Source organism: Indicator indicator, chromosome 5 (genome assembly GCF_027791375.1).
Source record: "Indicator indicator isolate 239-I01 chromosome 5, UM_Iind_1.1, whole genome shotgun sequence".
In the NCBI taxonomy this organism is placed as follows: domain Eukaryota; kingdom Metazoa; phylum Chordata; class Aves; order Piciformes; family Indicatoridae; genus Indicator; species Indicator indicator.
In genome coordinates this window covers 7,259,190-7,286,672 of record NC_072014.1, presented here as the reverse complement: position 1 = coordinate 7,286,672, position 27,483 = coordinate 7,259,190, and the positions used below count along the sequence as shown (strand labels likewise).

The 27,483-nt window shown below is 45.5% G+C and overlaps 1 protein-coding gene across 1 annotated transcript; it reads left to right on the top strand.

The window, feature by feature from the left end:
* Positions 1-371: 371 nt before the first annotated feature.
* CAVIN2 (caveolae associated protein 2) lies at positions 372-12,035 on the top strand. Its single transcript, XM_054380863.1, has 2 exons — positions 372-801; positions 9,502-12,035. Exons 1-2 carry the CDS (start codon positions 409-411, stop codon positions 10,297-10,299), a joined length of 1,191 nt encoding a protein of 396 aa, XP_054236838.1. The 5' UTR covers positions 372-408; the 3' UTR covers positions 10,300-12,035.
* Positions 12,036-27,483: the final 15,448 nt, after the last annotated feature.

The window sequence follows — 27,483 nt, the reverse complement described above, 5'->3', positions numbered from 1 at the left end:
CCCGGCAAAACTCTCCAGGACTATCCCCGCCAACACCCTCTTCCTCCCTTTTCCCGGGAACGGCTCCTTTCCCTCCCATCACGACGGCATTCCGCGGTATCTCCTGCCATCTACTGATGCTTGTGAGGAGGCATCTGCTGCCTTGAACAAGGAAACATCTCTCTGCTATGCAAAAACAAACCAGGGGAGCGAGACGGGTGCGAGGGAGGCACCGGGAGCCCGGCCATGGTCCTGGCCCGCCCCGAGCGGCCTCCGGTCGGGGCGGGTCGGGAGCGGGGCCGGGCTCTGCCCGAAACCTCCCCGGGGGAGGGGGAAAGCGCAGCTCTTAAGAGCGGATCCGGCAACCGCCATCCCGTCCCGTCCCTTCTCAGTCCAGCCCACCCCACCCCGTCCCATCCCGGCACAGCCATGGGGGAGGCGGCGGGAGGCAGCGCCGTCCCCCCGCTACCGGCTTCAGAGGCGGTCGGGGGACAGGTGAATGCCTTGACCGTCCTGGCCTTACTGGAAAAACTGGTGTCCATGTTGGAAGCGGTGGAAGGACAACAGCGGCAGATGGAGCAGAGGCAGCGGGGGTTGGAAGGGGCCGTGCGGGGTATTCAGGGAGACCTAGGAAAGTTGTGCCGGAGCCATGGGGCGACTGGAGAAGCGGTGGAAAAGCTGTTGGAGAAGTCTCGCAAGGTTTGTGCCCACACCCGAGCGGTGCGGGAGCGGCTGGAGAGGCAATGCGACCAGGTGCGACGGCTGGAGCAGCATCACGCCCAGCTCCTCCGCAGGGACCGCTTCAAGGTGCTCATCTTCCAGGTGAGGGCAACCGCAGACACCCCTGGACCCTTCACCCCGGCTCCACCAACCTGATTCCCGACCTTGAAGGAGTCTCCCCTAATTTCTAACAAACTCGGGCAAAGGGTTTACTTACTAATAACTCTTAGGAAACTTGGGGGAAAGGCTGAGTTTTGGCCAACTCAGCAAACTTAGGGCTGGAGAAGCCTTTTTTTTTTTCTCCCCAAACTCTTATCAATCATGGGGAAACCCCTCCTTTGCCCCTAACAAACTTGGCAGAAACAGCCACTTTTAGTAAACTTGTTGGGAAAGTCTGTTTTGCTAACTCTCAGCAAACATGGGGGAAAGGGGCTTTGTTCTTGGCCAACTTGGAGAAAGAGCTGTCTCTTACTAACTCTTGGTGAACCATTTTGCTAACTCTGAGCAAACTTGGGGAAAGAGCCATCTTCTACTAACTCTTGGTATACGTGGGGAAAGAATTGTCTTCTCGTATGGGGGTTTGTGTTTCATTAACTGTCACAACCAGCAGGCCAAGGGAAGTTCTCCTCCTTCTACTCTTTCCTAATGAGGGCACAGCTGGAAGAATAGGTCCAGTTTTGGACTCCCCAGCTCAAGAGGGACAGGGAATTGTTGGAGGGAGACCAATAGAGCCTCAATGATGCAGAGGGGACTGGAGCATGAAGGAAGGATGAGAGACCTGTGGCTGTTTAGTCTGGAGAAGAGCAGACTGAGAGCGGATCTTAATGCTCAGCAAGAGCTAAAGGGCAGGGGGCAAGAGGATAGGACCAGATGCTTTTCAGTGGTGCTCACTGATAGAACAAGGGGAAACAGGCACAAACTGGAACCCAAGAGGTTCCACCTCAACATAAGGAACAAATTCTTTGCTGTGAGGGTGCCAGAGCCCTGAGGCAGGCTGCCCAGAGAGGTTGTCAAGTCTCCTTTTCTGGAGAGATTCCAAGCCCACCTGGACATTGTGGTCCTGGGCAGCCAGCTGTGGGTGACCCTGCTTTAGCAGGGGGAGCAGGTTTTTTTTTTTTATGCAAAGTTAATATAAGAGCTCATTTTGCAAACCCTTAGCAGTGGCCCTTAAAACTGTCTTTGCACCTGCCCTCAGAAGCTGGAGAGGGGCAGTGCTGCAGTTCCCAGTCCCAGTCAGCTTCACTCCTCAGGAAGTTCTGGCCCATTCAGGGATGAGCTAAAAACTCAGCTTCCTGGGAGCCCATCCAGTGGTAGCAGCAGTTTGCATATTTTCCCCTTTTTAAGCAATGGTCTGGCCAGAACACAGTGTGAGCTTTAACTAAACACAGGACATGACTTTCACATCTCTGAAACAAAAAGCCAAACCTCCACAATGCACTGGAGCACAGGCAGAGAACAAGCACTGTGCTGGAGCAGCCACATCACCAGCTTCTCAGGCTAACCTCACTGGCTACGCGTTACATCTGACAGTAGCTTACTTTACTCCTGGGGTCTTGGAGGAGTTTCTACCTCAACAATTCCAAACCAACAAAGCAGAACTTAATTTTAAAAGCTGACACGTCTCGTTAGTGCACAAGTGCTTCCCCTCAAAAGGAAGCCCCCACCTCCCTACTTATTGTTCTCCCAGATTACTGCCCAGAATTGTCAAACCAGAAGAGGAGGAGCTGCAGCACATAGCGGTTTCCCCCCTAGGAAGAATGTGGAAATTATTCCAGGGCCTGGCTAAATTCAAAGACACGTGTTCTCTGGACTTCTGCAAGTAATTTGAGATCCCTTACTGTAAGTCAAAACATTGCCATCTCTTCCCAGGCCTTGTTACCTATCGATAGCCTCCTGCCTCCACCTTCAGACCTAGACCTTGAACACTTCCCATGGGCAGGGTTCAGCCACCTTGGCCCATGGGAAGGTAATTTTGGGGCCTTTCTGCTACCTACAAGTGTGATAATTAAGGCCTTGCTATTACAACTACAGCACCCTTCTCCAGAGAACCCAAATTTAGCATTTTTAGATTGCATAGTGTGTAATGACAAAACAACAGCTGTGGGTGCGCAGTTAGAGCTGCCTCAGCTAAGGATCCTTGGTACTGCTGTCTAGTGGGAGCAGGCACTCATGGTAAAACTCCTCAAGGAGAGTTTGAAGTATAAAGCAAATAACACAGGTCCACGTCCCAGAACAGCAGCTCAAGGAAAATCCACTGCTGCTCCACTGCCTGTCACTGATGTGGTGCTCCTCCTTCGAGGAGCTGGGATTTTCCACTGGGGAAGCAGCCACACCCAGAGGGAAGAGGGAGGGATGGATGGTGGGTGTTTGCCAGACCATGCCCACATGCCTGCATCCTGTGTGCCTTACCTGTGTGCCCACCTCCTCAAGATCTCCCTGCAAGGTCTCCTTTGCAGTTGGACATGGGATGAGCTGTAGCGGGGTCGCTGCCTTGCTGGGATGATTGTATAGAGGGAAAAGAGCAGAAGGCTGGCTGGGTTTCCATACAGCCCCAAGCAGGAATCCGTGGCAAAACAATTGCAGGAAGGAGAAGTCACAGCTCTGAAGGCATATTGATGCCAGATTGCTGGAAAAACAAAAGGGAAATCTGGATATGAGACTTCTCTTCAGCTGTAGGAGTTTTCTTTTCCACTGGGAAAAAAAAAAAGTCAAACAAAACAAAACACCACCAAAAAAACCAGAATCCAAAACTTCTCTTTAGGACCCATTCTCCCAGCTTAGGAAGACAGCTCAGTATGCAAATCCACATTTGTGATTCAGTTCTGCATTCACAGTGTACCTCAATCCCAGATCCTTGGTTGGAGCACCAAGCCTATCCAAAACAGGCGACTGAGCTCCAGCTCTGCATTTTATGAGACCGTGCTGCCACTTGCCAGCATCAGCTTTCCTTCAGCATACCCGCTGAGCATGAACCCCGTTTAGGAAAGTTCAGCTATTTTCCATATTTCCCATTAAAATGCTCTTAGTTTTCTCTACCCAGACCATCTGCATTGCTCCTAGTTTGCATATAATTCTTTAATTGGTGACATATTTTAATGGGAGCCCCATCCAGAGCGTCTGAGGATGCAAAAGTTATTACAAATGCCACAAGTGACACAGCAATTCAGCAAAACACTGAAGTGACTGTTTTAAAAATCCTCATTAAGCTTTGGCATTGTTCCCCTCTATTTTGTTCTCACCACATGACCAGCTTTTTGGTTCTGGTTTGGTGGGGGTTTTGTTTGCTTTTTTAGCTACAGAGGCAAAACGCAAGATTTAAAAAAGGCTTGTGTTTAATTTTATCAATTAAATGTCATGTTTAAGGTGAATAGGACAGGTAAAAATAAGTCAAAATTACAGCCTGGAGTCAAGGACACTGATATTGCAGCCCCTTTTAGATGCTGCTCTTGGTAAAGCATAGAATCATTTCAGACAGAAAAGAATTTTAAGATCATTGACTCCAACCATTCTCTAACTCTACCAAGGCTGCTGCTAAACCATGTCCCTCAGCACCTCACCTGTGCCTCTTTTCAACATCTTCAGAGATGGGGATTCAAGCACCTCCCTGGGCAGCCTGTTTCAGTGTTTGAGATCCCCTTCAGTGAAGAAGTTTCTTCTAATATCCAACCTAAATGCTTCATCCTGGAATGAAGCAAGAGGAGGGCACAGAGAATTAGCCATTTGGTTGTATCTTGTCAAGTCTTTGCAATAATCTCTGAAAAAGCAGCTTCAAAATTGAACAGGTGAGGGAAACAGAAGAATTATAAGCCAGTAATACTATTATCCAACAACCAGGTTTCCCACTGGAGCTGTGCAGGGAGAATGCTCATATATTGATTAATGACAAAAGTACCTCAGGTGGCTTTTAGGCCTTGCCCCAACAGTGGTGTGGGGGGGTCAAGGGGATGGTGCAGCCACCATCCCAGACCACTCAGGATGCGCAAACAGGCAGCTGGCAATTTTCTCCTCCCTGCCTGCCTGCCTGCCTCCCTCCCTGTGGTCACATCCAGGTCTGAAGAGTGTTTGTTTGAAGGAAAGTAGGTGGAGCTATAGCTGTTTTTAGAAGGATTTGTCATGTTTTGACCCATTTGTGCAGCAAAACAAGTTTAGACTAGTAATCCTCTAGGCATATAACAGCATCTACAAAGGACAGAGGAGCCTGGACTGCTGTAAGGATGGGTACATGCCATCTCCCCTTCTTGAACAGGCTCCCCAGGGAGATGGTTACATCCCCGTCCCTGGACCTGTTTAGAAGGCACAGAGATGTGGTGCTGAGGGACATGGTTTAGCACTAGACTTGGCAGGGTTAAAGAATGGTTGGATTCAATGATCTTAAAGGTCTTTGCCAATCAAAATGATTCTGTGGCCTCTTTTAGCAAATCTAACAAAACTCCAAACCAAAGCACCCTGATTTCCCTTATGTGGCATTACAGATTCAGCACTCCTGAGTAAATTAACTTCCTGTTCACTTGGGCCATACAGTTTGGTAGTACACCATTATGGATCTTCCCTTCCTTTCTGGTGAAAAACAGGGATGAGATTATAACCTACAGCAAGTTGATGAAGGTTCATCAAAGCTACAGGGAAGGCACCGATTTTAACTTGGCAAGTATCACTAATATTAGCAAGAGAACTCGCACTATTCTATTCATCTCTTCCATGGAAAAATAAAATTCAGAGGAGCCAAGTAGCTACAGTCAAGCTCATCTAAGAAAATGCAAGTGCTGGTTTTGAACTCAGATGTAAAAAATAAAGAAAAAAGATGCATTGCTTTCTCAGAATTTTAGATTAGATCGAGAAGATGATCAAAGTTCTGCTTTTTTTGGCATGGAAAACAGGTACCCAGTTTGTAACAGTTGGTGTTTTTCAGTGTATTGTTCAAGTCTTTCTAAACGAAACACCAGACTACTTGACAAAAAGAATGTATCAGAACAAATTATAGCTGTCAGATAAATTTGCTTAGACCAAAAAGTTAGTAATAGCCCACTCAAAACATGTTATCAGCAGTTAGATATGAAATAGAAAGGTGTGTTCCACCACAGAGCATTCCTACCATGCCACCCTTGTACATCCAGATTGTTTTACTTAATTAATGTTCATAATGTACTTTAATAGTTCCTGTGATCCTAAGGTCTTTCAGAAACATGAGTCAGGAAAATGTCATTCTTATTTCACAAGTAGAGTTATAGATGCCCAGAGGCTGAGGTTTTCCAGGGCCATGCAAGAAGCTTCAACAGAGAAGTGGTTTCTTGAATGCCAGTACTGTCCGATGGCCAAAGACCATCTAGGATCTGCTCTTAATTGAAACATTACACATTATTATGTAGGGTTTTTTGTTTGCTTCCTTTATAAATATGGATAGTTTGTTCTTTATAAATATGAATAGTTTGACAGCTTCCCTTCTACTCAGTCACAAATTTGATAAAAAATTTAAACAAAATCTATTCCGTATTCTTCTGGAGACTGTACTTCAGTGAGTATCTGAAATACTGGGCTCAGTTCTGGGCTCCCCAGTTCAAGAGAAAAAAAGAACCACTGGAGAGAGTCCAGCAGATGCTACAAAGATGGAGGGACTGGAGCATCTCTGTGAGGAGGAAAGGCTAAGAGACCTGTGGCCTGGAGAAGAGCAGCCTGAGAGGGGATCTTCCAAATGTTCAGCAAGAGCTAACGGGCAGAGGGCAAGAGGATGGAGCTAGATTCTTTTCCATGGTGTTCAGTGACTGGTCAAGGGACAATGGGCACAAATGGGAACCCAGGAGATTCCAACTAAACTTAAGGAAAAACTTCTTCACTTTGAGGGTGCTGGAGCCCTGGAGCAGGCTGCCCAGAGATGTTGTGGAGTCTCCCTTCCCTGGAGAGATTCCAAACCCTCCTGGACATTGTGATCCTGGGCAACCTGCAAGAGGGTTTTGGACTGGATGATCTCCAGAGATCTCTTGTAACCCCTGCCAGTTTGTGATGCTGTGAATGCTGCAGACACAGAGCTAAACTGAGCTTGAGAAGGGTCACAAGGGCCCATCTCTGGCTCAGAGTGCACTGTGATGAATCTCAGACACTACCACTTGTCTAGGTTAAATATTTTAAGAGTTACAACCCTTCTTTACTCATGAAAATCTGAGCCTTCTCCGCTGTTCAGGCACTTACACCTTAGCATTCAGATGTTTATGTGATTACCTAGTCTTGGAAAGAATGCACAAGACATCAATTATGCTTTATACCAAGTTCTCAAGCTTTGGGGAATAATTTAACACTGCACCCACGCATATAACCCACATTTCATTAACTGCAGTGAAGGGAAAATCTAAATGTTTGTACTGCAGTTACAGCTGTTTTCATGTAGAGCTGCTGCAGGTTTTCTTTGCTTTGTTATCCTGGCCACTGTTGCAACAACATTATAGGTGTCAGGAGAAAAGCACTGGCTTTGTGAGATGTTCCACTGCAGGCAAAAGGCTTGGAAAGCTTTGTCTGTGCCACTGTAACCAACTGAAGCTGCTGGTCTAGAAAGTTCTGCAGAAACCATAGACATAAGGCACATTCAAACTGTCCAACCACCATCCACGTCCTTGATAATTTTAATTTTTATTTCCATTTCTGTTCACCAACACACTTGAATCACAGTATATGTGATTTTATACTGTGTGGTATGGTATGAAATGATCCTGCCTGTCCACGTGCATATTCCTGGAGTTCCAGAAACACTACAAGGGAGCCAGGACTACTTTGTTTTTAAACCAAACCATTTACAACATCCTTATACAGCCTTGACAGCAAATTTAACCCATGACACTATTTACCCTTGCTTTCTGCTCAGTCCTGAAATAATGAGCATGAACTTCAAAGTGCAGGTGGCCTTTTCCCCCCCTTCACTGTACACTCAGGCTCACTAGGGACAGATTTGAGACTTACAACCCTTTCATTCAGCACTTACTGCTTTTTGTGTCTAAAGAAAAATATGAGATGGGGGGGGGGGGGGGCAGAAGAAACTCCTTCCAGTCCATACAACTAAGTGATACTGCATGCATTCTGACTGGAGGTGGTAAAAAGGGTGATGAACAGGGTCTGTGCAGATCTAAGATGGAACAGTTCTGAAAGCAAAGGGGAGCATGCAAGGAGCCTCATCATCTCTGCATGGGCAGATGCCTGCAAAGCCTACCATAGAACAGAGCCTGCATTGTGCTGCTTCTAAACTGCTTGGGCTTGCAGCGCTTCTGCACTCACTAGTCACAGAAGTCCTCCATTATGACTTGTAGCTTCTGCCACTGTTCAGCCTGTTTTCTTTTCAGAGACCTTCTTTTTCCCATGCCCCTTTTTGGTTTGTTTCTAAAAAGTAAACATTTACCTCTCAGCCAGGAGTGACTTGTGGTGTTTCCTATGCGGTATGTATAATGTCTGTTTCATTTTTGGTATGCCATAAACCTTTTAGATTTACTTTTCAAGGAGTTGTCCTGTTCATGTTTTTAATATTTACCAATTTACCAAATGAATTTACTAGTTGTTTTGTTTTTTTTTTTTCTGTAAATAGCTATAAAATAGCACATCCTCTAAACGCCACGGATTGCACAGCTTCTCAGTACCAACAACCCATTTTTAACAGCAATGTACATTTTTTTGGAATACAGTGAAATACTGCACTTACCATAGAGTCATAGAATGGTACAGGCTGGAAAGGACCTCCAAAGGTCATCTAGTCCAACCTCCCCAGTCAGCAGGGACATCCCCAACTAGATCAGGCTGCCCAGAGCCTCATCAAGCCTCAACTTGAATATCTCCAGGGAAGAGGTCTCCCTGGACAACCTGTTCCAGTATTCCACTACTCTCATAGTAAAAAATTTGTTCCTAACATCCAATCTAAATCTGCTCTTCTCCAGCTTAAAGCCATTGCCCTTTGTCCTGTCACTGCAGGCCTTGGTAAACACACTCTCCCCACCCTTCTTGTAGGCCCCCTTCAGGTACTGGAAGGCTGCTATTAGGTCTCCCTGGAGCCTTCTCCTCTCCAGGCTGAACAACCCCAGCTCCCTCAGCCTGCCCTCACAGCAGAGGTGCTCCAACCCCCTGATCATTCTCATGGCCCTTCTCTGGACCTGCTCCATCAGGTCCATGTCCTTCTGATATTGAAGGCTCCAGACCTGTACACAGTACTCCAGGTGAGGTCTCACCATAGCAAAGTGGCAGAATCACCTCTCTGGATCTGCTGGCCACACATCTTTTGATGCAGCCCAGGATGTGATTAGCCTTCTGGGCTGCAAGCGCATGCTGTCTGCTCATGTTTATCTAAGATACCTCTCAGATAAAACCAGCATCTCTGCAGAGATATTCCCATCTTTGGCTAGAAAAAAACAAAAGCTCTGGGGGGCTATGTGCCTTCTATAGGTCTACACAGAGGTCTGTAGTATGACCTCCTTAAGCACCACACCATCCCTTCTCCCCAGGGACAGGTGTAGAGCTTCACATCCAAACCCTTACTAAGGAGTATCTCATTTAAATAACAGGATTTCCATTCTGTATACACTCTCAAGACTTTCTGAAAGAGAAATCTTACAGCTAACAGCTCGTTAGTCTTGAGCTTTACCAGATGATGCTTCAGTGGGCTTTGAGTGGCTTGTTGCTCCTGAAATATACCAAAACAACAGGAAACATTCAGCGTGATTCTGTGAGTCTTCATCTCATTGGGGAGGGGGGGAAGTAATTGTTCAGGGTTGTACTTTTGTTTATTACATGTGTGTCCTGCGATCTATGAAACTCAAGTATTGTAAACTTTTTCAGGAGGAAAATGAGATCCCTGCCAGTGTTTTTGCAAAAGAGCCTATTCCCAGCATTACAGAAGGAAAAGAGGAGCCTGCAGATGAGAACAAAACACTGGAAGAAACCTTGCACACAGTGGAGCTGGGCTCAGATGATGAAATGTTTCATGAGGAAGATGATCTGGATGACAGCACGGAAGAGAAGACAGAAGAATCACGAGCTGAGAAAATTAAAAGGTCCAGCCTAAAGAAGGTAGACAGCCTCAAGAAAGCCTTTTCTCGCCAAAACATTGAGAAGAAGATGAACAAGATCAGCACAAAGATTGTCTCGCCTGAACGGAGAGAAAAGATCAAGAAATCTCTTACCGTACATCATCAGAAATCCTCCTCTTCAAAGAGTTCACCTTTCAAAGTATCTCCCCTCACATTCAGTGTGAAGAAAGCCCGTGAAGGAGAAAGCCCTGCTGAAGCCGAGGACAAGCCAGCAGAAACTACAAGCAATGATCAACCTGAGAATGAGGATGAAGTGTCGTTCGCCAGCATGCACTCAGATCTGACACCTACCACCACCTCACTGACCGAGGAGGCCAAAGCAGTAGCTGATTCTCTAGAGAAGGAAGCCAGAATGGAAGAGAACACTGTGATGAACAACAACATTGAGCTGTCCATTGTTGAAGATGATGAAGAGTATGGGATGCCTCTAGAAGTTGCTAGCCAGAAACTGTATGATGAAAGAAACAAACCAGTCCGTGGAGAAATGGAACAATCTGATGAAGAAAGCACCCAAGCAGCTGTTCTGCAGATAGACCAAACGGCATAATCAGTCCAAGCCTTCCACGTATGCACAGTTTTATGTAGGCAAGTAACTGGTTTCTGCTACACAGACACCAGTAGCAATTCAAATCCTTCCATCCTCTGTTCTGCAGTGGTAATTTATTGCATCATGTTGGAATGCAGAGTGATCACAGTCAATACTGCGTTTTGGGCTGAGTCACTGGTGTTTGTTAATTTAGTGATGCTGTCAGCCCCTGTAAGACACTAGCAGGGAAAGGGTATGTCTGGTAGTAGCAAGCTGATCTACTGGCTTTCTTAGAGTTAGGTTGGAGGAATGCATGGAGAGTAGTCAAAACCCAAGCATTTCTGTTCTGTCTTCTTCTCTCAGTATTTCACAGCACTGTGAGTAGTTCTGTATTTAAGCGTAGAAATACCAATGAGAACATTTGGGTTTGGTTTCCTTGCTCTGTGAATACTCTACAGCCTCCATAACTGTGCATACACATAGAAACTGAGAAAAAAAACATAGTACTTAGAAAGCAAAGCTAAAAAGTTGTTTTCATCCATATCAGTAGGGGGAAAGACTTTTACCAGTAGTCTCACTTAGAAGAAATGACTGTGTTTAGGTGGAAAGGAAAAGATGGCTTTCGATCTCCCAGAGTTATGGAAGTGCATCAGTGACAAGCAGAACGTGTGATCAGTTACTGCACCTTTAAGGGATGGGAAATTGAAAAAACAAAACAAAAATAGAAGGGATTTGATAAAACCATGGAGATAGGCTGAAGGAAGTACATAATGCTATGAAATGGGGAAAAAAGCCCCAGTATGAAGTCTTTACTCCCAGCTTCAAAAATATGTACACAGATGACACTAATTAATTCTTAGTCTATATAGCAATTATACTATCCAACTTTGCACCTGCACCACTTTGTATCTCAGAGTATTTTACAAATAGCATTAATTTATCTTTTTACAAAATATTGCATATATAGAGCTCTATCTACACAGAGGAGTTAGATAATGACAGGGATGTAAGGACAAGGTTCTCAAAAAGGTGAAATGCTCTCTTGGGCACATCTAAAGGGAACAACATGTTCGGGGTTGAACTTCATGGCAGGGACGATGAGTTTACATAAGGATGGCTCTGGGAAGCCACAGGATTGGATTCTCTGTTGGTAACTTTCATCAAAGCCACCTCCTACCTGCTCTCAAAATTCCCAGCTTGTAATGTTTCAAAACATACTGAAAAGAAGAGGTTACAGGGTAGTTTGTTTGCTATGGATGTTCACTCCTGTCACTCAACAAAGGTAAGGGGGAAGGAAGGAAAGGGAAGCACAGTACCCACAACAGTTACCTTACATCCCTGTTTGTTTATGCAGTGGGTTTATCTTTATTTTTTTAAACACATATATATATATAAAATTCTACTGATAATTAACATTGCACTAAAAGGTTTCTTCCTTCAACTTGTATTTAGAATCACAAATTACAGGGGAAATACAACAAAAATACCATTATGAAATGATTAACAGGTTATTACTCCCCAGGGGTGGTGTCTGTCACCAGTACACACTGGAAGTTAGTTGATAAGAGCTTAATGTAGGCAAGTAGTATTAAGAGTTAAGCTCTTAAATGTATGGTATCATATAGAAGAGACTGTTTGTAAGACAAACCATGGCCTAACTTGTGCAGCTATATTTTTATTTTGTATTAACGACAATAGATTTCAATCATTTTTACTTGTAACTAACTGCAGATATGACAAATAAAAGCATAACATAAACCACAGCCATGTCAGTCTTTGGGAGACACGGTGTGAGAAGCTGGCAAAAATGAAATTTAAAGGTCAGGCATTTATTACTTCAGTTCATGTCCCTGTTGTACCTAGACCATTTTCTTTCTTATCCTCTGCTGTCATTTAACAGCACAAACACCGCTGCTTTGCCTCCCAGACACTTGTCAGATCCTCAGCCCATCTGACCATAGTCAGGCACTTCCCAAAAGCCACCAGCATTTTTTTATTGGACTGCAGCACACTCCCAATACTTTAAATAGTCTTGGAAGCAGATTTCTATTGAAGTGTGTATCCTGCCTATGCACACAGATAAACTCATGGCTTCCAAAGTGCCACATAGCCTTTAGCAGGCTTCATTTTACACTTGAGCTCAAAGAACAGCAGTTTAACCGTTATGTGACAGCTGTCAACCTCCCACAGCCACCAAGTGGTAACCAGGAACCCCAGCACCATGTTTACATTTTGCTTTCGGATACACCTGGTTGGTTTGTCCTGCTGAGCTGTAATGCCAACCACACTTTATCCGGTGGGAGAGATGCTCAACCAAATGCCACTGAAACAAATGCCACATGCAGTGCTTTAAGAGCATTACAGTGCTCTTAACCCAGTAACAGCACTGGGAATGCGGATACGGAGCCTCTGCAAGAATGAGTTCAAATAACCACGTCAGAATACACTAAGCACACAGCCCCCAGCTGCAGGACTAGAATAACACATTTCTTCTGTCACATTACTGCACATTTATAAGGATGAGCAGGCTTGGAATCCTAACAGAGCATGCTTTGCGAGAGAGAAAAACACATCAGCTCATGAATGTCTGCTCTTGAGCTTAGAGAAGCAGCAGCAAGCTCAAGATCCCAAGGTGTCCCCCAAGCCAACTCCCTCTCATTTCATACTCAAGGCATGACTAAAAATATTAGTCTGCAAAACTTTGTGTTTCAGGGAGGAGATGGACTGCAGCAACACCAGCACTCTACTCTTTCAAGTATCTAAAATATGTGCCTGGATCTTGTCAGGCTGGCAGATGTCAAGCACAGGCAGGGGTATTCTGTGCCTGTGCTGACAGCCTGTGCTTTTAAGAACTGCTTGTTTACCCTTCTTGACACAATAACGCTGGTACAGCACCTGCCTGTGAGCTCCACTCATAACATTATTCCTTAGAAGACCTGACCTGTTGGCTGCTGCAAGGACTCAGAGCTTGACCTCCACCGAGGCAGGCGGGAGCATTGCTCAAAGGAAGAGGGTGTGATAAAGTCCTTGTAGTATAAACATTTAAACTAGCAGCACTCCGCAGCTGCTGATACTTCCACTCTCAATGCCAGAAAACCAGCTGACATTTCTGTCCCCTTTTAGGGGAAAGGGCAAAGAGCAACCTCTTGACCCCCACGTGTTAATCCACGAGGCAACTCCTCTATGAAAAGGCACGGATCCAGGCTTTCTGGACCATTTCACTGCCAAATAAGAGAGTGTAGTGAAAGCCCTTACATGGGCCTGACGGAAGCATGTTTGATGATTAAAGAGACTGAAGAAAGGGAAGAAGAAGAAGAAAAGGATCAGAAAATATACCTGTGTGCCGTTTACACTGATGCAGTGAAAACCATTGCTGTTCCACAGCTGATGACTGATAGTCACACACTTATAAAAAGATGTAAACTCAGAAGAATTAGTGAAGTCATGGCAATTTGTCAGAGGGCAAACTTTTGACTGTAAGAGACCAGTCCAACCCTGAAAGTCACTGAAAAGCCTTCAGCTGGCTTGAAGGACTCTGTGAATTATACAGTGGTGTTGGACCACACACACAGCTCCTGTGACAACCAGTAAGAGCCATGTGTACAGATGCAGGACATGAGATCTGTGTATCTCCCCAGTCCAATCTGCTTAGCTCATCAACAGAATAAAATGTTTCACTGCCATCAGCATGGCAGATGCAGCAGAGTGGCAGAAAGGAAGGCTACAGCCTGCTTTGCAGGCTGTGTGGTGAGAAAAACGTCCAGCCACGTTCTGAGAGCAAGGGCTTTGCTGTCGGTAACTGCACACAACAGAGCAAGGGTAGCCCCAGCTCCTGAAACCAAAGTCAAGTACTTAGAGTGACCACTCAGACATGCATCACTCGCTCTGGCTGTCAAGAGGAAAGTGTCAGGTGGTCTTCCTGTGCACAAAGAAAAAGATTCACCACTGGAGCAAAGCAATCGGGCAGCTGTTTGGCCCCAGTCCTGCTCAGGGTTTTGCCTAGGCAACTAAACAACGGGCAGCAAACAACTGCCAGAGCAGCCCGGGGGTGCTGACTCAGCTCCAAAATATCCACCACTCCCTGACTCACAGCCCTGGCTTTCCCAAATACACGGAAAAAGGCTGATAGCCACTTTCCACCACTTCAAACTACCCAGGGTTTTGTTTCAGGAGCTGCATGTGAACCAGGATCAACCCCAGGCTGAGTCTAACTGCATGCATACAGAAATTTTAATCAGCACTCTTGCAGCTGTCAGTGGTAGCTGATCTTTCCTGCCCTCCTTTGTTGTTTCCCCCCCCCTCTCCTCTCATTCTGCCAATTCATTTGCAGGAGTCTAAAGTGCACACTGATCCAAATAAGGGACTCTCTCTAACTGCATGTTGAGAACTGATAATCAGTGTCATCTTTAATTTTTCTTACATGGTTATCCCCTTTAATGGAGTGTGCTGCAGTAACAGAATAAATCTGCTTTGGGTTAAGATAGAGATTGTTATTTATTTTTCTTTCAGATCAGAGATTAATACTGCTGTATGACCATTGGCTCTAACCTCTTTTTCCATAGCAACACTAAAGAGAATATAAACTATGAGTCATAATTTCTCTCTGGAGGACTTTTTTGTAATTATGATCATTCCATAGTTCCTAAAATATGTTAGCTGATATATAGCTCTAGTGTAACAGCTTTGATTTTCCTTCCTTTGAACACAGAGGCAGAAAGAAGAGACTTCCATTATTTTCTCCTTCTCAGGCTGAGGGAAACACTCCACAAAGTACCTTACATCTGTTACTCATTTTAACCGTGTGGCTCTTAAAAACTCCAGAGCAATCTTTTCCTTTTAAAGGTGGCACAGCTTTCCTTGCTTTCAATAACCTTAAATGATAATGACCTTCTAAAAGGAAACTCACGTCCTTCCCAACACGGTTAGTAAATTGGGGTCTGACAGCTGGAATTGATCCAGAATGGAAACTGTATTATACTGGGTGGTGGCAAGGTTGCATGCTAGCATTGCTCCTCTGCCAGTCAATAGCTCTAAACCCTCCAGCATTTCCTCTCCCACAGGACACAGGTGTAATGCACAGCCCAAACTCTCTGATAATCATGATTCTTTTTACTCCCTTCAACAAAAAGCTAGCCTTGGAAGAACTCATCCATATATATCCTCGGAATATTTCAACAGATAATCACACCAGATCATCACCAGAGATTGTAAGACTCTGTGTGTGTGTGGCTGTCTCTTACCTTTCCCTCCCAAGGCTGCTGCTTGCTGGTGTGGAGTGCTTGGAAAATCTGTAGTGCCTGCTGAAAGAGAAGCATTAGGAAAACCATTGGCAAAGCCAAGGCAACACACATTTAATCAAGTCCTAGCCCAACACAGAGAAGCAGAACAAGCCTGAATCTCTCACTGCATCTGCACTGTGATCCCCAACAGCTAAACCAAAGGCAGACTGCGCCAACACAAAGCACAGGTGTCTTGCTCTTCCTTGCCACTGTGAAGCAGCACACAGCTCAGGCTTGTGCAGGCACGCAGCAAAAGACCAGAACACCAACTAACACAGTATCAATCACCCTACAGACCTGCCTGCTCCTCCCTGAAGGTCTGCAAAACAAACAAAACCAAACTTTTGCATTCCTGAACATAAGGAGCCGAAGGTCATTGTAACACCCTACACCATTAACTCCAGCCAGGAGAGCCTGGCTCTGCCTTCTTCATTCCCTCCCATCAAGCTCAAGCTGTGTAGAAGCACAGGTGATGTGAACTGTGCTGCATACTGCAAATGTGCAAGACAGTGTTAGGAACAAATAGCACACAGGGGATGCCTACACTGCACACCATGCACACATACCTCATTTAGATCAAGTAGCAGGCACAGCCTAACTACCAAAACACAACACTCCATCCTAGTACATCTGTCTTATTTCTCAGCTGCTTAGCTCCTGATGTCCTGTGCTATTCATTTAGAGCCAGCTCCAGCATCCTTTCAGTGCACTGCCAAGTACAGTTATATATGCCCTCATAGTGCTTGTTCCTTCTGACATGCCTGTAGGCAAATGAGCCCTGGGAGGGTGACAACATGAGCTGCATTAACCAGCTGCCTGGTCCCTGAATCATTACAACTTGATGTGGAACTGAGAGAGCCATGGCAAAAGGACAGCGAGAACCTCTGACTTGTGGTAAACAAATTAAGGAGACACAGAAGTTGTCTGCATTTGCAGAGCCACTTGTCACTTCCTCAGGACCACAGTGAAATCCATATGTGAATTCTTCTAAATAAAGGATCTGGGAGTGCTGGCCAACAGCTGGATGAAGATGAGCCAGCGTGTGCCCAAGTGGCCAAGAAGGCCAACGACTGGATCAGCAATAGTGTGGCCAACAGGACCAGGGCAGTGATTGTCCCCCTGTACTGCACTGATGAGGCTGCACCTCAAATACTGGGTTCTGTTTTGGGTACCTCACTCCAAGAAGGACATTAAAGGCTAGAGCATGTCCAGACAAGGACAATGAAGTAGGTAAAGGGTCTAGGGCACAAGTCTTGTGAGGAGCAGCTGAGAGAACAGGGGTTGTTTAGTCTGGAGAATGGGAGGCTGAGGGGAGACCTCACTCTACAACTCCATGAAAGGAGGTTGGGGCCTGGTGGGGTTGGTTTCTTCTGTAACAAGCAACAGGATGAGAGGAAATGGCCTCAAGTTGTGCCAGGAGAGGTTTAGGTTGGATATTAGGAAAATCTTCTTTACAGAAAGAGTGGTCAGGCATTGGAGCAGGCTGCCCAGGGAGGTGGGTGGATGCCCTTGAAAGTGTTCAAAGAATGTGTAGATGTGATGCTTAAAGACAGATTTAGTGGTGGACTTGTCAGTTTGGCTAGATCTTGAAGGTCTTTTCCAACCTTTTCAATTCTATGATCTTCATTCTCCTACCAGGTTTACCATTTCATCGTCAAGGAGTGCTGACTGATTGAGAGTCAGTGAAGAGAGTGTGACTGAAAACAAAGAGATGATATGCCCTGTAAGATCTCTGTAAATATGTCCTAGGTAAGTTGGAAAAGAAGAAGGTTTTTCTTTGCATGTCCAGGTGTAAGCTCTTCAGAGGAATGACTGACATCTGCATGCCACAGCACACCATCTCAAATCATGAAAAGCAGGCTTGCAGTACATGGGAGTATGCATTTCTGGGTTAGGTTTAACAGCATGGAGACCTCAGCCAAATCCAGGATTGTCTCAAGCAGCATCTCTAAAACACTGTGTCACACACACACACACACACATATATATATGCACACACACTATATGACATCCAGTTTCAAATGAGGTGAGAACCTGAACAAGTTTTCATGGATTTTGGAGCAGCTGTAAATTCTTTCACTAAAAAAGAAATCATTTGACAAGACCCCATAAATTCAATCCTAAAGCCCAGTCCATCATATTGGCTGTTTTTGAATCAGGTCCTATTACTTCTGTAATGATACAATAGGTAGCATACAGCTGGGAGTGGAGGGAAGCAGGGAGAAACGTGTGGGAGAAGAGAACAAATAGGAAAATGTGAGTAAGAAATTGAATGGTGGGATGTTTGTGAGAGAGGGAATGTGTGAGGGAAGGAGTCAGTGGAAAGGGTGGGGAACTGGAGGAAGGAGCTGAAAGGGTACTGAGGAAGAAACACCACAAGGGCACCCAGAACAGAGACAATTCAGCTAAATTCAGGACTGAGTGCAGACCTCCTGCAGTCAAGGTGCAGGCAGGATCTGCTGGAAGCACTGAGGAAGGCACCTCCAACAGACAGATTTCCCTGCCAGATCACTGAATCCTAACAGTTTATTGGGACAGAGCCAGCAGGGGTTTTTTTTGCTATTGCAAACAGGTTTCTGGGAAAGCAAACCCAGCTGTGCTCCTCCACCAGGCCTCACCCCCTTGTTCTGCCAAGAATTCTGCTATATTAAGATACGGGGCAGCCGTGCTGGCTGGGCCATTTCTCCTCCGTGCTTTGCCTCCCACGGGAGTTGCTCCATTCTCATGTATCTGCTGAGAAACAGCTTGTTCTTTCTGGTTTTCCTCAGTTTCTTTTTTTAGTGGTGCTTTTCTGCCACTTCATGCAGCAGAGGCCAGGTTCCTGCTCCAGCCTAGAAAGCTTTCTTAGGTAGCTTTACTGACATTTCATGGGCAAGCAGCAAGTGCTTCCTGCTGTATGCTAACGTTAGATGAAGTCCTTGAGCTAGGGAAGGTTATTAAGGCCTGCCTGGAGCTGTCTGCGGTTGTGCTTGAATGAATTGGCTCCTGGTAGTCACAGCAAAGGACTTGCACTTGTGCTTACTCAACTTTTCCATCAGGATTCCCAGAATTACTGAGTAGAAACAGAAATGTCAATGTAGCTTCACGGGTTCTTGCTGCTTTTTCTTTCTGGCAGGTGTCAGGTACAGGCTTGACACATAGACATGGCACTTCGGGTCATGGTTTAACGGCCATGCTGGTCTTGAGTGGATGGTTCGACTTGATCTTATAGATCTAATCACAGAATCAACCAGGTTGGAAGAGATCTCCAAGATCATCAAGTCCAACCAATCACCCAATCCTATCTAATCAACTGGACCATGGCACTAAATGCCTCATCCAAGTCTTTTCTTAAACACCTCCAGGGACTTTGACCCCACCACCTCCCTGGGCAACCCATTCCAATGGGTAATGACTCTTCCTGTGAAGAGCTTCTTTCCAACCAAAACAATCCTGCGATTCTGCTCTGATACCAGCATGGACCTGCCCAAGTCCTCTTCTCACACAGACCCATCAGATCAGGAACAACTTTCTCCTGCTCCACTCCTGACATCTCCTAGGTTGTTTCCTGACATTTTCTTCTACTTTTCCTGAAGCTCTTCAGTTTGCTATTTAATTCTCTTGCGAAATGAAAGGTTCTACTATGACTTGTTAATGGCTCACAGAAGACAGGTTAACAGATACAGAGTTCTTTCATACCTGCCACATGTGGATCATTTTCTATACAGAAGTGAGAAACATACAGGCAAAATGACAAAGAGCCTTGGAGCCAATAAAAGGAAAATCTGGATTAGTCCTCTTCAAAAGGGAAAGGTCTCTTCACCTACTTTGTTGCTGTCAAATTTCATCACCTAAAAAGAAAGTCTCCTTCTACAGAAGAGAGGAAGGGGAAGATGTCTGGAGAACAGAAGGCTTTGAGGAGACCTCATTGTGGCCTTCCAGTATCTGAAGGGGGCCTACAAGGAAGCTGGTGAAGAACTTTTTAGGGTGTCAGGTAGTGACAGGATGAGGGGGAATGGAGCAAAACTAGAAGTAGGTAGATTCAGACTGGATGTTAGGAAAAAGTTGTTCACCATGAGGGTGGTGAGACATTGGAAGAGGTTGCCCAGGGAGGTGGTAGAAGCCCCATCCTTGGAGGGTTTTAAGGCCAGGCTGGATGGGACTCTGAGCAACCTGATCTAGTATGAGGTGTCTGAGCCCATGGCAGAGGGGTTGGAACCAGATGATCTTTGAGGTCCCTTCCAACCCTGACAATTCCATGATTCTATGTATTGAGATATAAAAACAACATTGGAAACTCAGGAGTTGTACAGTTTCTTTGTCATACAAGCCTCCAGTGACAGTCATGTATCTAACACATGTCTATGCATACATCTCCACATACACACAGCACATGTATCTCCATATGCACAACTGCACATTCATCCTTACTCTTTAGTATAAGGATTAACATGGGGAACTCTAAAAAATGAGTTTGTCATTCAAGTCTCATGAATTCTGAAGACACCTGCACACCTATAACTCGTCCTATAAACTAATAAACAGAGTTCCTCAAAAGTGTTCCTCCTGACATTGCTTTCTGTGCTATCACAGCATCTGGAATCCTCCCTGAAAAAACAAAACACATTCAGGCAGTAGCCCCCTTTCACTCAATGTAGCAGGAGGCAAAATCTACACCAGCAGTGGGAGCCTAACAAAATCCAAACGTGCTGGGAGAAAAGCAGGAACAAGAGAACCCGAATTGGTGATTCTTGAGCATATATAACACAGAATTGTCAGGGTTGGAAGGGACCTCAAGGATCATCTAGTTCCAACCCACCTGCCATGGGCACTCACACTAGATCAAGCTGCCCAGAGACACATCCAGCCTGGCCTTAAAAACATCCAGGGATGTGGCTCCTACCACCTCTCTGGGTAACCTGTTTCAGTGTCTCACCACCCTCATAGTGAAGAGCTTCTTCCTAATGTCTAATCTAAATCCGCTCTCCTCCAGATTGGGTCCATCCCCCTTAGTCCTATCACTACCCAACATCTTAAAAAGCCCCTCCCCAGCTTTCTTGTAGGCCCCTTTCAGATACTGGAAGGCCACAGTCAGGTCTCCTCAGAGCCTTCTGTTCTCCAGACTGAAGAACCCCAATTCTCTCAGCCTGTTTTCATAGGAGAGGTGCTCCAGCCCCCTGACCATCCTGCAGCTTTTACTCAGCCTGCAGCTCTGCTAGGAGTAATTTCCTATTACAGAGAGCATTTCACTTGATAAGGATTTCACAAAATCCCTTTGCAAGTCTTTCAGAGAGAGCTTTGCGCAATGCTGTGCAGGCAGAGGCACTGCTCACGCCGAGACAGACGCAAGCTCCCTCTGCTCATGCTTCACGCCAACTGGAAGACATGCTAAATGTCAGACACCACCCCAAGCTAACGTGCCACAGCTCTCACAAGCCGGGCACTGCACTAACTGCATCCATATGATGCCTGGTCAGCTCAAAATGCAGACAGGGTGAGATCACCTCTGCCTGGGCAATACCACTGGGCAATGCAGAGAGTTTTGCCTGCATGAATATGCAACCCCAGTTGCAGGGGGTATTACTCCACTGTTGCTTCATTAATGCCCAAATGGCCCCAAGTAACAGAATAAAACAAATCTTCACACTGTGCTTTAAAAGTAAGCCAAATACATCTCATAAATGGTTTTGCCTGTAGTAAATGACAGAATGTCAGGGGTTGGAAACGATCTCAAAAGATCATTGAGTCCAACCCCCCTGCCAGAGCAGGATTACCTAGAGTAGATCACACAGGAAGGTATGCAGGTGGGTTTTGAAAGTCTCCAGAGAAGGAGACTCCACAACCTCTCTGGACAGCCTGTTCCAGTTTTTTGTCACCCTCACACTGAAAATGTTTTTCCTTATGTTCATGTGGAACCTCCTCTGTTCCAGCCTGCACCTGCTGCTCCTTGTCCTACCGCTGGACATCACTGTGCAGAGCCTACCTCTGTCCTCCAGACACTGCCCTTCACATCTTCATAAACATGAATGAGGTCACCCCTCAGGCTCCTCTTCTCCAAGCTAAACAGACCCAGCTCCCTCAGCCTTTCCTCAAAAGGAAGACGTTCCACTGCCTTCAGGATCTTTGTGCTGGACTCTTAAGAAGTTTGCTGAGGTCCTTCTTGAACTGAAGGGCCCAGAACTGGACACAATACCCCAGATGAAGCCTCATTAGGGCAGAGTAGACGCAGAGGAGAACGTCTCTCGACCTCCTAACTCCACCCCTTCTAATCCACCCCAGGATTCCATTGGTCTTCTTGGCCACAAAGGCACATTGCTGGTTCATGGCCAACCTGTAATGGTCCATGGGGTTGTTCTTTTCCAGATGCAAGACTGTACCCTTGTACTTGTTGGATTTCATTCAATTTCTTCCTGCTCAACTCTCCATCCTGTCCAGATCTCACTGAATGGCAGCATAACCTGAAGGGTGTCACCACTCCTCACAATTTTGTTATCACCAAACTTGCAGACAGTGCATTCTGTTTCCTCATCCAGGTCATTGATGAATATACTGAATAGTACTGGTCCCAGTATCAACCTCTGAGGGACCCCACTAGATACAGGCCTACATTGAAGTTGGAGAAAAAATTGTCTATTCAGAACTTGGCTTATTTGCTTGTTATAGCAGAAAGCGTGGCAAAAATTCCTCTTTGATGCCATCCTCCTGGAACAACCTGAAAGAGTATTGTGGCTCTATAAATCTTAATCATCACACCATAATAGAGTGCTCAGTGTCTGCCCTCATTTTCTTTGTGCAAAGCTCCAATAGGAGAGTAAAGAAAGGATCAGCTAAACTGTGCAGTGGGTTTTCTTCTGGTCCTCTGGGGAAAGTGGCATGAAATACTGCTTGTGGACTCAGCAGCAAGAGGTATGCCTGTCCTTCCACAACACGGGAGCCCTGGGCAATGCTCGCAGTCAGATTTGTTGGCAGCAGCAGTTCTTTTGCCATAGCTCTGCCATCCAGATGACCACAGGGTCCTGAGTTGCAAGATGACATCCCTGAGATCCATGGAATTCAACAGGCTTATGCAGAATAATTATTTGTGTGGCTTTACTTTAGCTTGTTATTTCCACATCCCCACTGTGATGGAGCCATTTCACTCTCTAAGATTATGTATTATTCAGTGAGCTCTGCCATCTTTCTCCAAGTATTATTTTCACTCAACAATGCAACTGGCCAAATACTGCAATAATACAAAAAATAATTAGCTGAAAAAAATATTTATCAGGAAACAGAGTTTCCTCTTCTCCACCTAATGCATTTCAGCAAGTTCCAACTATGCTTCTTCCTCCCAGCATTTAACTTGCCAAAGCATGTGGTGAGCCTGGCAAGAACCTGAAGACCCCAAACGTTCATGACTGTCAGCAGTGGCAGTTATTATTGTTCTTACATCAACAGTTAAAACTTGCCATTACTGAGAAATGGCTCTTTTCCCCCTGACTACCAGAAATTTCCTTTGCACAGTAATCCTCTTCATGTGGCATAGTGATACTTCCAGATTTTCATGTTCACCTTTGAATGCTGCATGGATGCTGCCTGATGAGGAACATACATTTAATTAATATATGGTATAGTTTTATACTTAACTGGATTTACTATACTAACTATTCGTTGTTCCATTCCCACATACAGTGCTGTATTGAGTCCCCAACACAAGAAGGGCAGGGAACTGTTAAAGCAGATCTGGAGTAGGTCATATAGGTGATCCAAGAGCTGGAGCACCTCTGCTATGAAGATAGACTGAGGGAATTGGGGTCTCTGGAGAAGAAAATGCTCTGTGGAGACTTTAGAGCAGCCTTCCAGTACCTGAAGGGGGATACAGGAAAGCTGGGGAGGGATTTTTACAAAGGCCTGCACTGACAGGATGAGAGGGAATGGCTTCAAACTGGAAGAAGCTGGACTGAGATTAAATATTAGGAAGAAACCCTTCATCAAGATGATGATGAAGCACTGGAACAGGTTGCCCAGAGAAGCTGTGGAGGCTCCAAGCCTGGAAGTGTTGAAAGCCTTGACCAACCTGGGTATAGTAGGAGGTGTTCTTGCCCATGACAGAGGAGTTGAAACTTGAGGGTTCCTTCCAGCCCAAACCATCCTGTGATAGTTGTGGCTGCTGCCTTCTGGTTTTCTTGATTGTTTTCCATCCATGGTTTCCAACCATGGTGCCTTGTCAGATTGGTTTTCTCCAGGCTTCTACTAATTCATGTTAAAATGCAGCCACCTAATTACATTTGTTTTGATAGTGGTGGTGATGGAGGAGGTGGGGTCAGTAGTGGCATCCTGGCATAATTTCTTGCACTATCCATTTATTTACATACTAGAGGTATTCCCATCAGGTCAGTGTGTAGCTTCTGCACAGCATGAAACCATAAACATGCTTATTTTAAAAAGGCCAGCTCAAACCCAAGAGTTTCCTCCTCTTTTGGCAAAGCAGAAGACAACTGGGGTTCTCAAACACTGGAACAGGCTGCTCAGGGAGGTGGCTGGATCTCCACCCCTGGAGAAGTTTAAAAGAGCAGAGATGTATTGCTGCAGGACATGCCTTAGCACCAGCCTTAGCAGAGTTAAAAAATGGTTGGACTGGATGATCTTAAAGGCCTCCTCCAACTGAAAGGATTCTATGATCCTATTCTGTGATCCCAACCATGTAGTTAGAGACTGTAAATTGCCGTTTGCAATCAAATCTGAATTTGTGCAGAGATACTCAAAACTGCTATTTCCAGGAACACCAGTGGTTAAACTGGGAGCTAAGTATATGGAGAGGTTCATTCTACTCCTGTATACACAAAAGCAGTTTTAGAGTGAATGCCTTGAAGCCAATGGAACTGTGTAAGCTCTGTCTCCGCTGCGCAACAGAGAAGATGACTGTGAACTGAACTCCCTTACACAGCTAGGCTGGACTTGCAGAATTCCTGTTTGAAGAAATACAGAGGCCCTGTTCAAGGTTCTTCAAAAGAGTCTCTTTCTACCACCAGGACTAAAAGCCTGACCTGAGAGGCAAATGACATTCAAATCCACACCAGCATGCCTTGCATTTGATAAACCCAAGATGCCCCTTTTTGCTGTCACACCCCCAAATGCTTGCACTACGTAAACTAGTTTTGCAGAATACCCAGCTGCAAGGATTCAAGGTAAGACACCCAGCAAATGTCCTGAGGAGTGCAATACATAGCCACCATCCCTGGAGTTGTTCAAGAAACCTGTGAACATGGCACTTGGGGACGTGGTTTAACGACCGTGGTGGTCTTAGGTTGATGTTTCAACTCAATAATCTCAGAGGTCTTTTCCAATCAAAACATTTCTACGATTCTATATCTTAATTCTCACTCCAACAGTTCTATTTATCTCCACAGAGCACTAACTCAAATGTTAGCTTTGGATTTGATAAGGGTCACAATAAACAAACATCGATGCCTATGTCACCAAAAAAAAAAAAAAAAAAGAAACAGTGGCTCCAAGCCAGGTCACTGGAGCTCTGCCTCCAAGTTAAGTATTACTACATTCAGGCTTTGTGTGCTGTGGTATTTTCTTCTACAGCCTGTGTGTTCTGGGTTATTTTTCAGTAGGGCATAAGCATATCTAATAGAGCAGCTTACAGGGAGATTTCAATCTCTCCCCAGCACGTGACAAGTGAGACATTTCTTATGCCAGCTCAGCTGCATGCAGTACTCCTCTCCCTCCCAAGAACCCTGGTAAGAACTTCGGGTCTGAGCCATGCAGTGATGAAAGAAACAGCACTTTAATTGTTTTCTATCCAGGAGATAATGAATGACTCCTCTCTCTAAAACAGAGAGGCTGCAAATGAAGGAACATGAACACTAATTTCCTTTTCCAGCCAACAATTAAAATGCTTGTCAAAAAAAGTGACAATGGGTAAAAATCAATCCAAAATTTGGTAATAACTCGAGACTTGCAATATTGCAGAACCTCTCACCTAATGCTCTCAACTAATCAGCCTTACTAAAGCTGAATGGTTCCTTGAAATTAATGGTGCTTCCTGTGGACGACAGTGCTTCTCAGCATGAATTAGACAAGGTAAAAAAAATCCCAGGGCTTTACAAAGATATTTGAAGTAGATCTACAGTAATGCCCAAGGAGCTGCTTCTGACTTCAATAAATAAAAAATTAAAAAATCAGCCAACAAAATAAAATAGGAAAGGAGGAGTAAGAAAAGGTCACACTTAAGAGAAAACAATCTTTCCATGGGTATTTACCAGCTTCTTTACCCTGCATCATGCAAATGTTTATACACACTCTTACTAGATCATCCAACAGACAGGGAATATTTTGCCCCTTGAAGATGATTTCCACATCTTTGTAAACCTGTGTTTTACATCAGTATTTTCTGAAACCACAGGCACAGGCTAAAAATGCCAGAATTTGCCAATGAAACATATTGCTTCAATGCAGTAACACTTTCAGAGCTTGGTTTCCAAGCTCCTCTTCTCAAGACTGAGCCTTCTGCCACTTTCAGCGCTGAAAAGAATTATATTGCTCATGCTGACCATAAACATCAACGTCTCTGCCACTCATTCAGAAACTAAAGCATTTTTCCATAAAAACTTGAGAAAAATAGCAAACTTCCTCCATCCCTGAGGAACCCTTCCCTTTCGTCCCAGTCCTGCTCATTAGCAATACCCGGCACAGAGGGCTCTGAACCATGACTGTGGCTTTCAGATACTACTACCACAAAGAGTAAACAGTGGAAACAACAACAGGTTTCCCCCTGAGAGGACGCATCCAGACACTTGCCTCACAGCGATAAGCCAGCATCCAAACAATCAGTGCTCTCAGAACAGTTCCTCTGTTCCTGAGTCTCATGAGAGGCGAGGAAGAAGATTCCCCTTTTAAGGGCCACCACTGTGCACACATGCTTTCCTGAGCCCTGGCTCACCCCTGGCCCTCAGTGTTCAGCCTGCCCTGCTCTCTAAACAATTCCAAAGAGAGAATGCTGGCATTGGAAACAGCAGAGCACACTCGTGCAGTATTTGCCATGGATGTAGCGCACTCTCTAACCAACACCCAGGTTCAACAGCATCGGTTATACCTGAACGCTACCACCTACGCAGGGAGCACTGCTCAAATAGGTCATCTGCTGACGAGAGTCACCTCTCAATGAAAAGCAGCACTCTGGTTCAGAAAGAAACAGTGCCAGCTTAGACCCCAAAAGCAACATGAAGGAAAGGATGTGTCCTATCATCCTGCATCTGGGTCAGGGCAATCCCAGGCACCCATATAGGCTGGGCAGTGACTGGCTTGAGAGCAGCCCTGAAGAAAAGGACTTGGGAGTGCTGGTGGATGAGAAGCCCAGCATGAGCTGTCAGTGTGCACTTGCAGCCCAGAAAGCCAACCAGATCCTGGGCTGCAGCAAGAGAAGCATAGCCAGCAGGTTGAGAGGGGTGATTGTGCCCCTCACCTCCACTCTGATAAGACCCCACCTAGAGTACTGCATCCAGTTGTGGAGCCCCAATTACAAGAAAGATATGGACGTGCTGGAACGTGTCCTAAGAAGGGCCACAAGGATGACCAGAGGGCTGGAGCACCTCTCCCATGGACACAGGCTAGAGAGTTGGGGCTGTTCAGTCTGGAGAGGAGAAGGCTCCAGGAAGACCTTATTGTGGCCTTCCAGTATCTGAAGGGGGCCTACAAGAAAGCTGGGGAGGGACTTTTTAAGGTGTCAAATAGTGATAGGACTAGGGGGAATGGAGCAAAACTAAAAGTAAATAGATTCAGACTGGATGTTAGGAGGAAGTTGTTCACCATGAGGGTGGTGAGAGATTGGAAGAGGTTGCCCAGGGAGGTGGTAGAAGCCCCATCCCTGGAAGTTTCTAAGGCCAGGCTGGATGGAGCTCTGAGCAACCTGATCCAGTGTGAGGTGTCCAAGCCCATGGCAGGGGGGTTTGGACTAGAT

Coding starts and splice junctions, on each gene's coding strand:
- CAVIN2 (XM_054380863.1), top strand. CDS start 409: ATGGGGGAGGCGGCGGGAGGCAGCGCCGTCCCCCCGCTACCGGCTTCA. Junction 802..9,501: donor TCAAGGTGCTCATCTTCCAG/GTGAGGGCAACC, acceptor AAACTTTTTCAG/GAGGAAAATGAGATCCCTGC.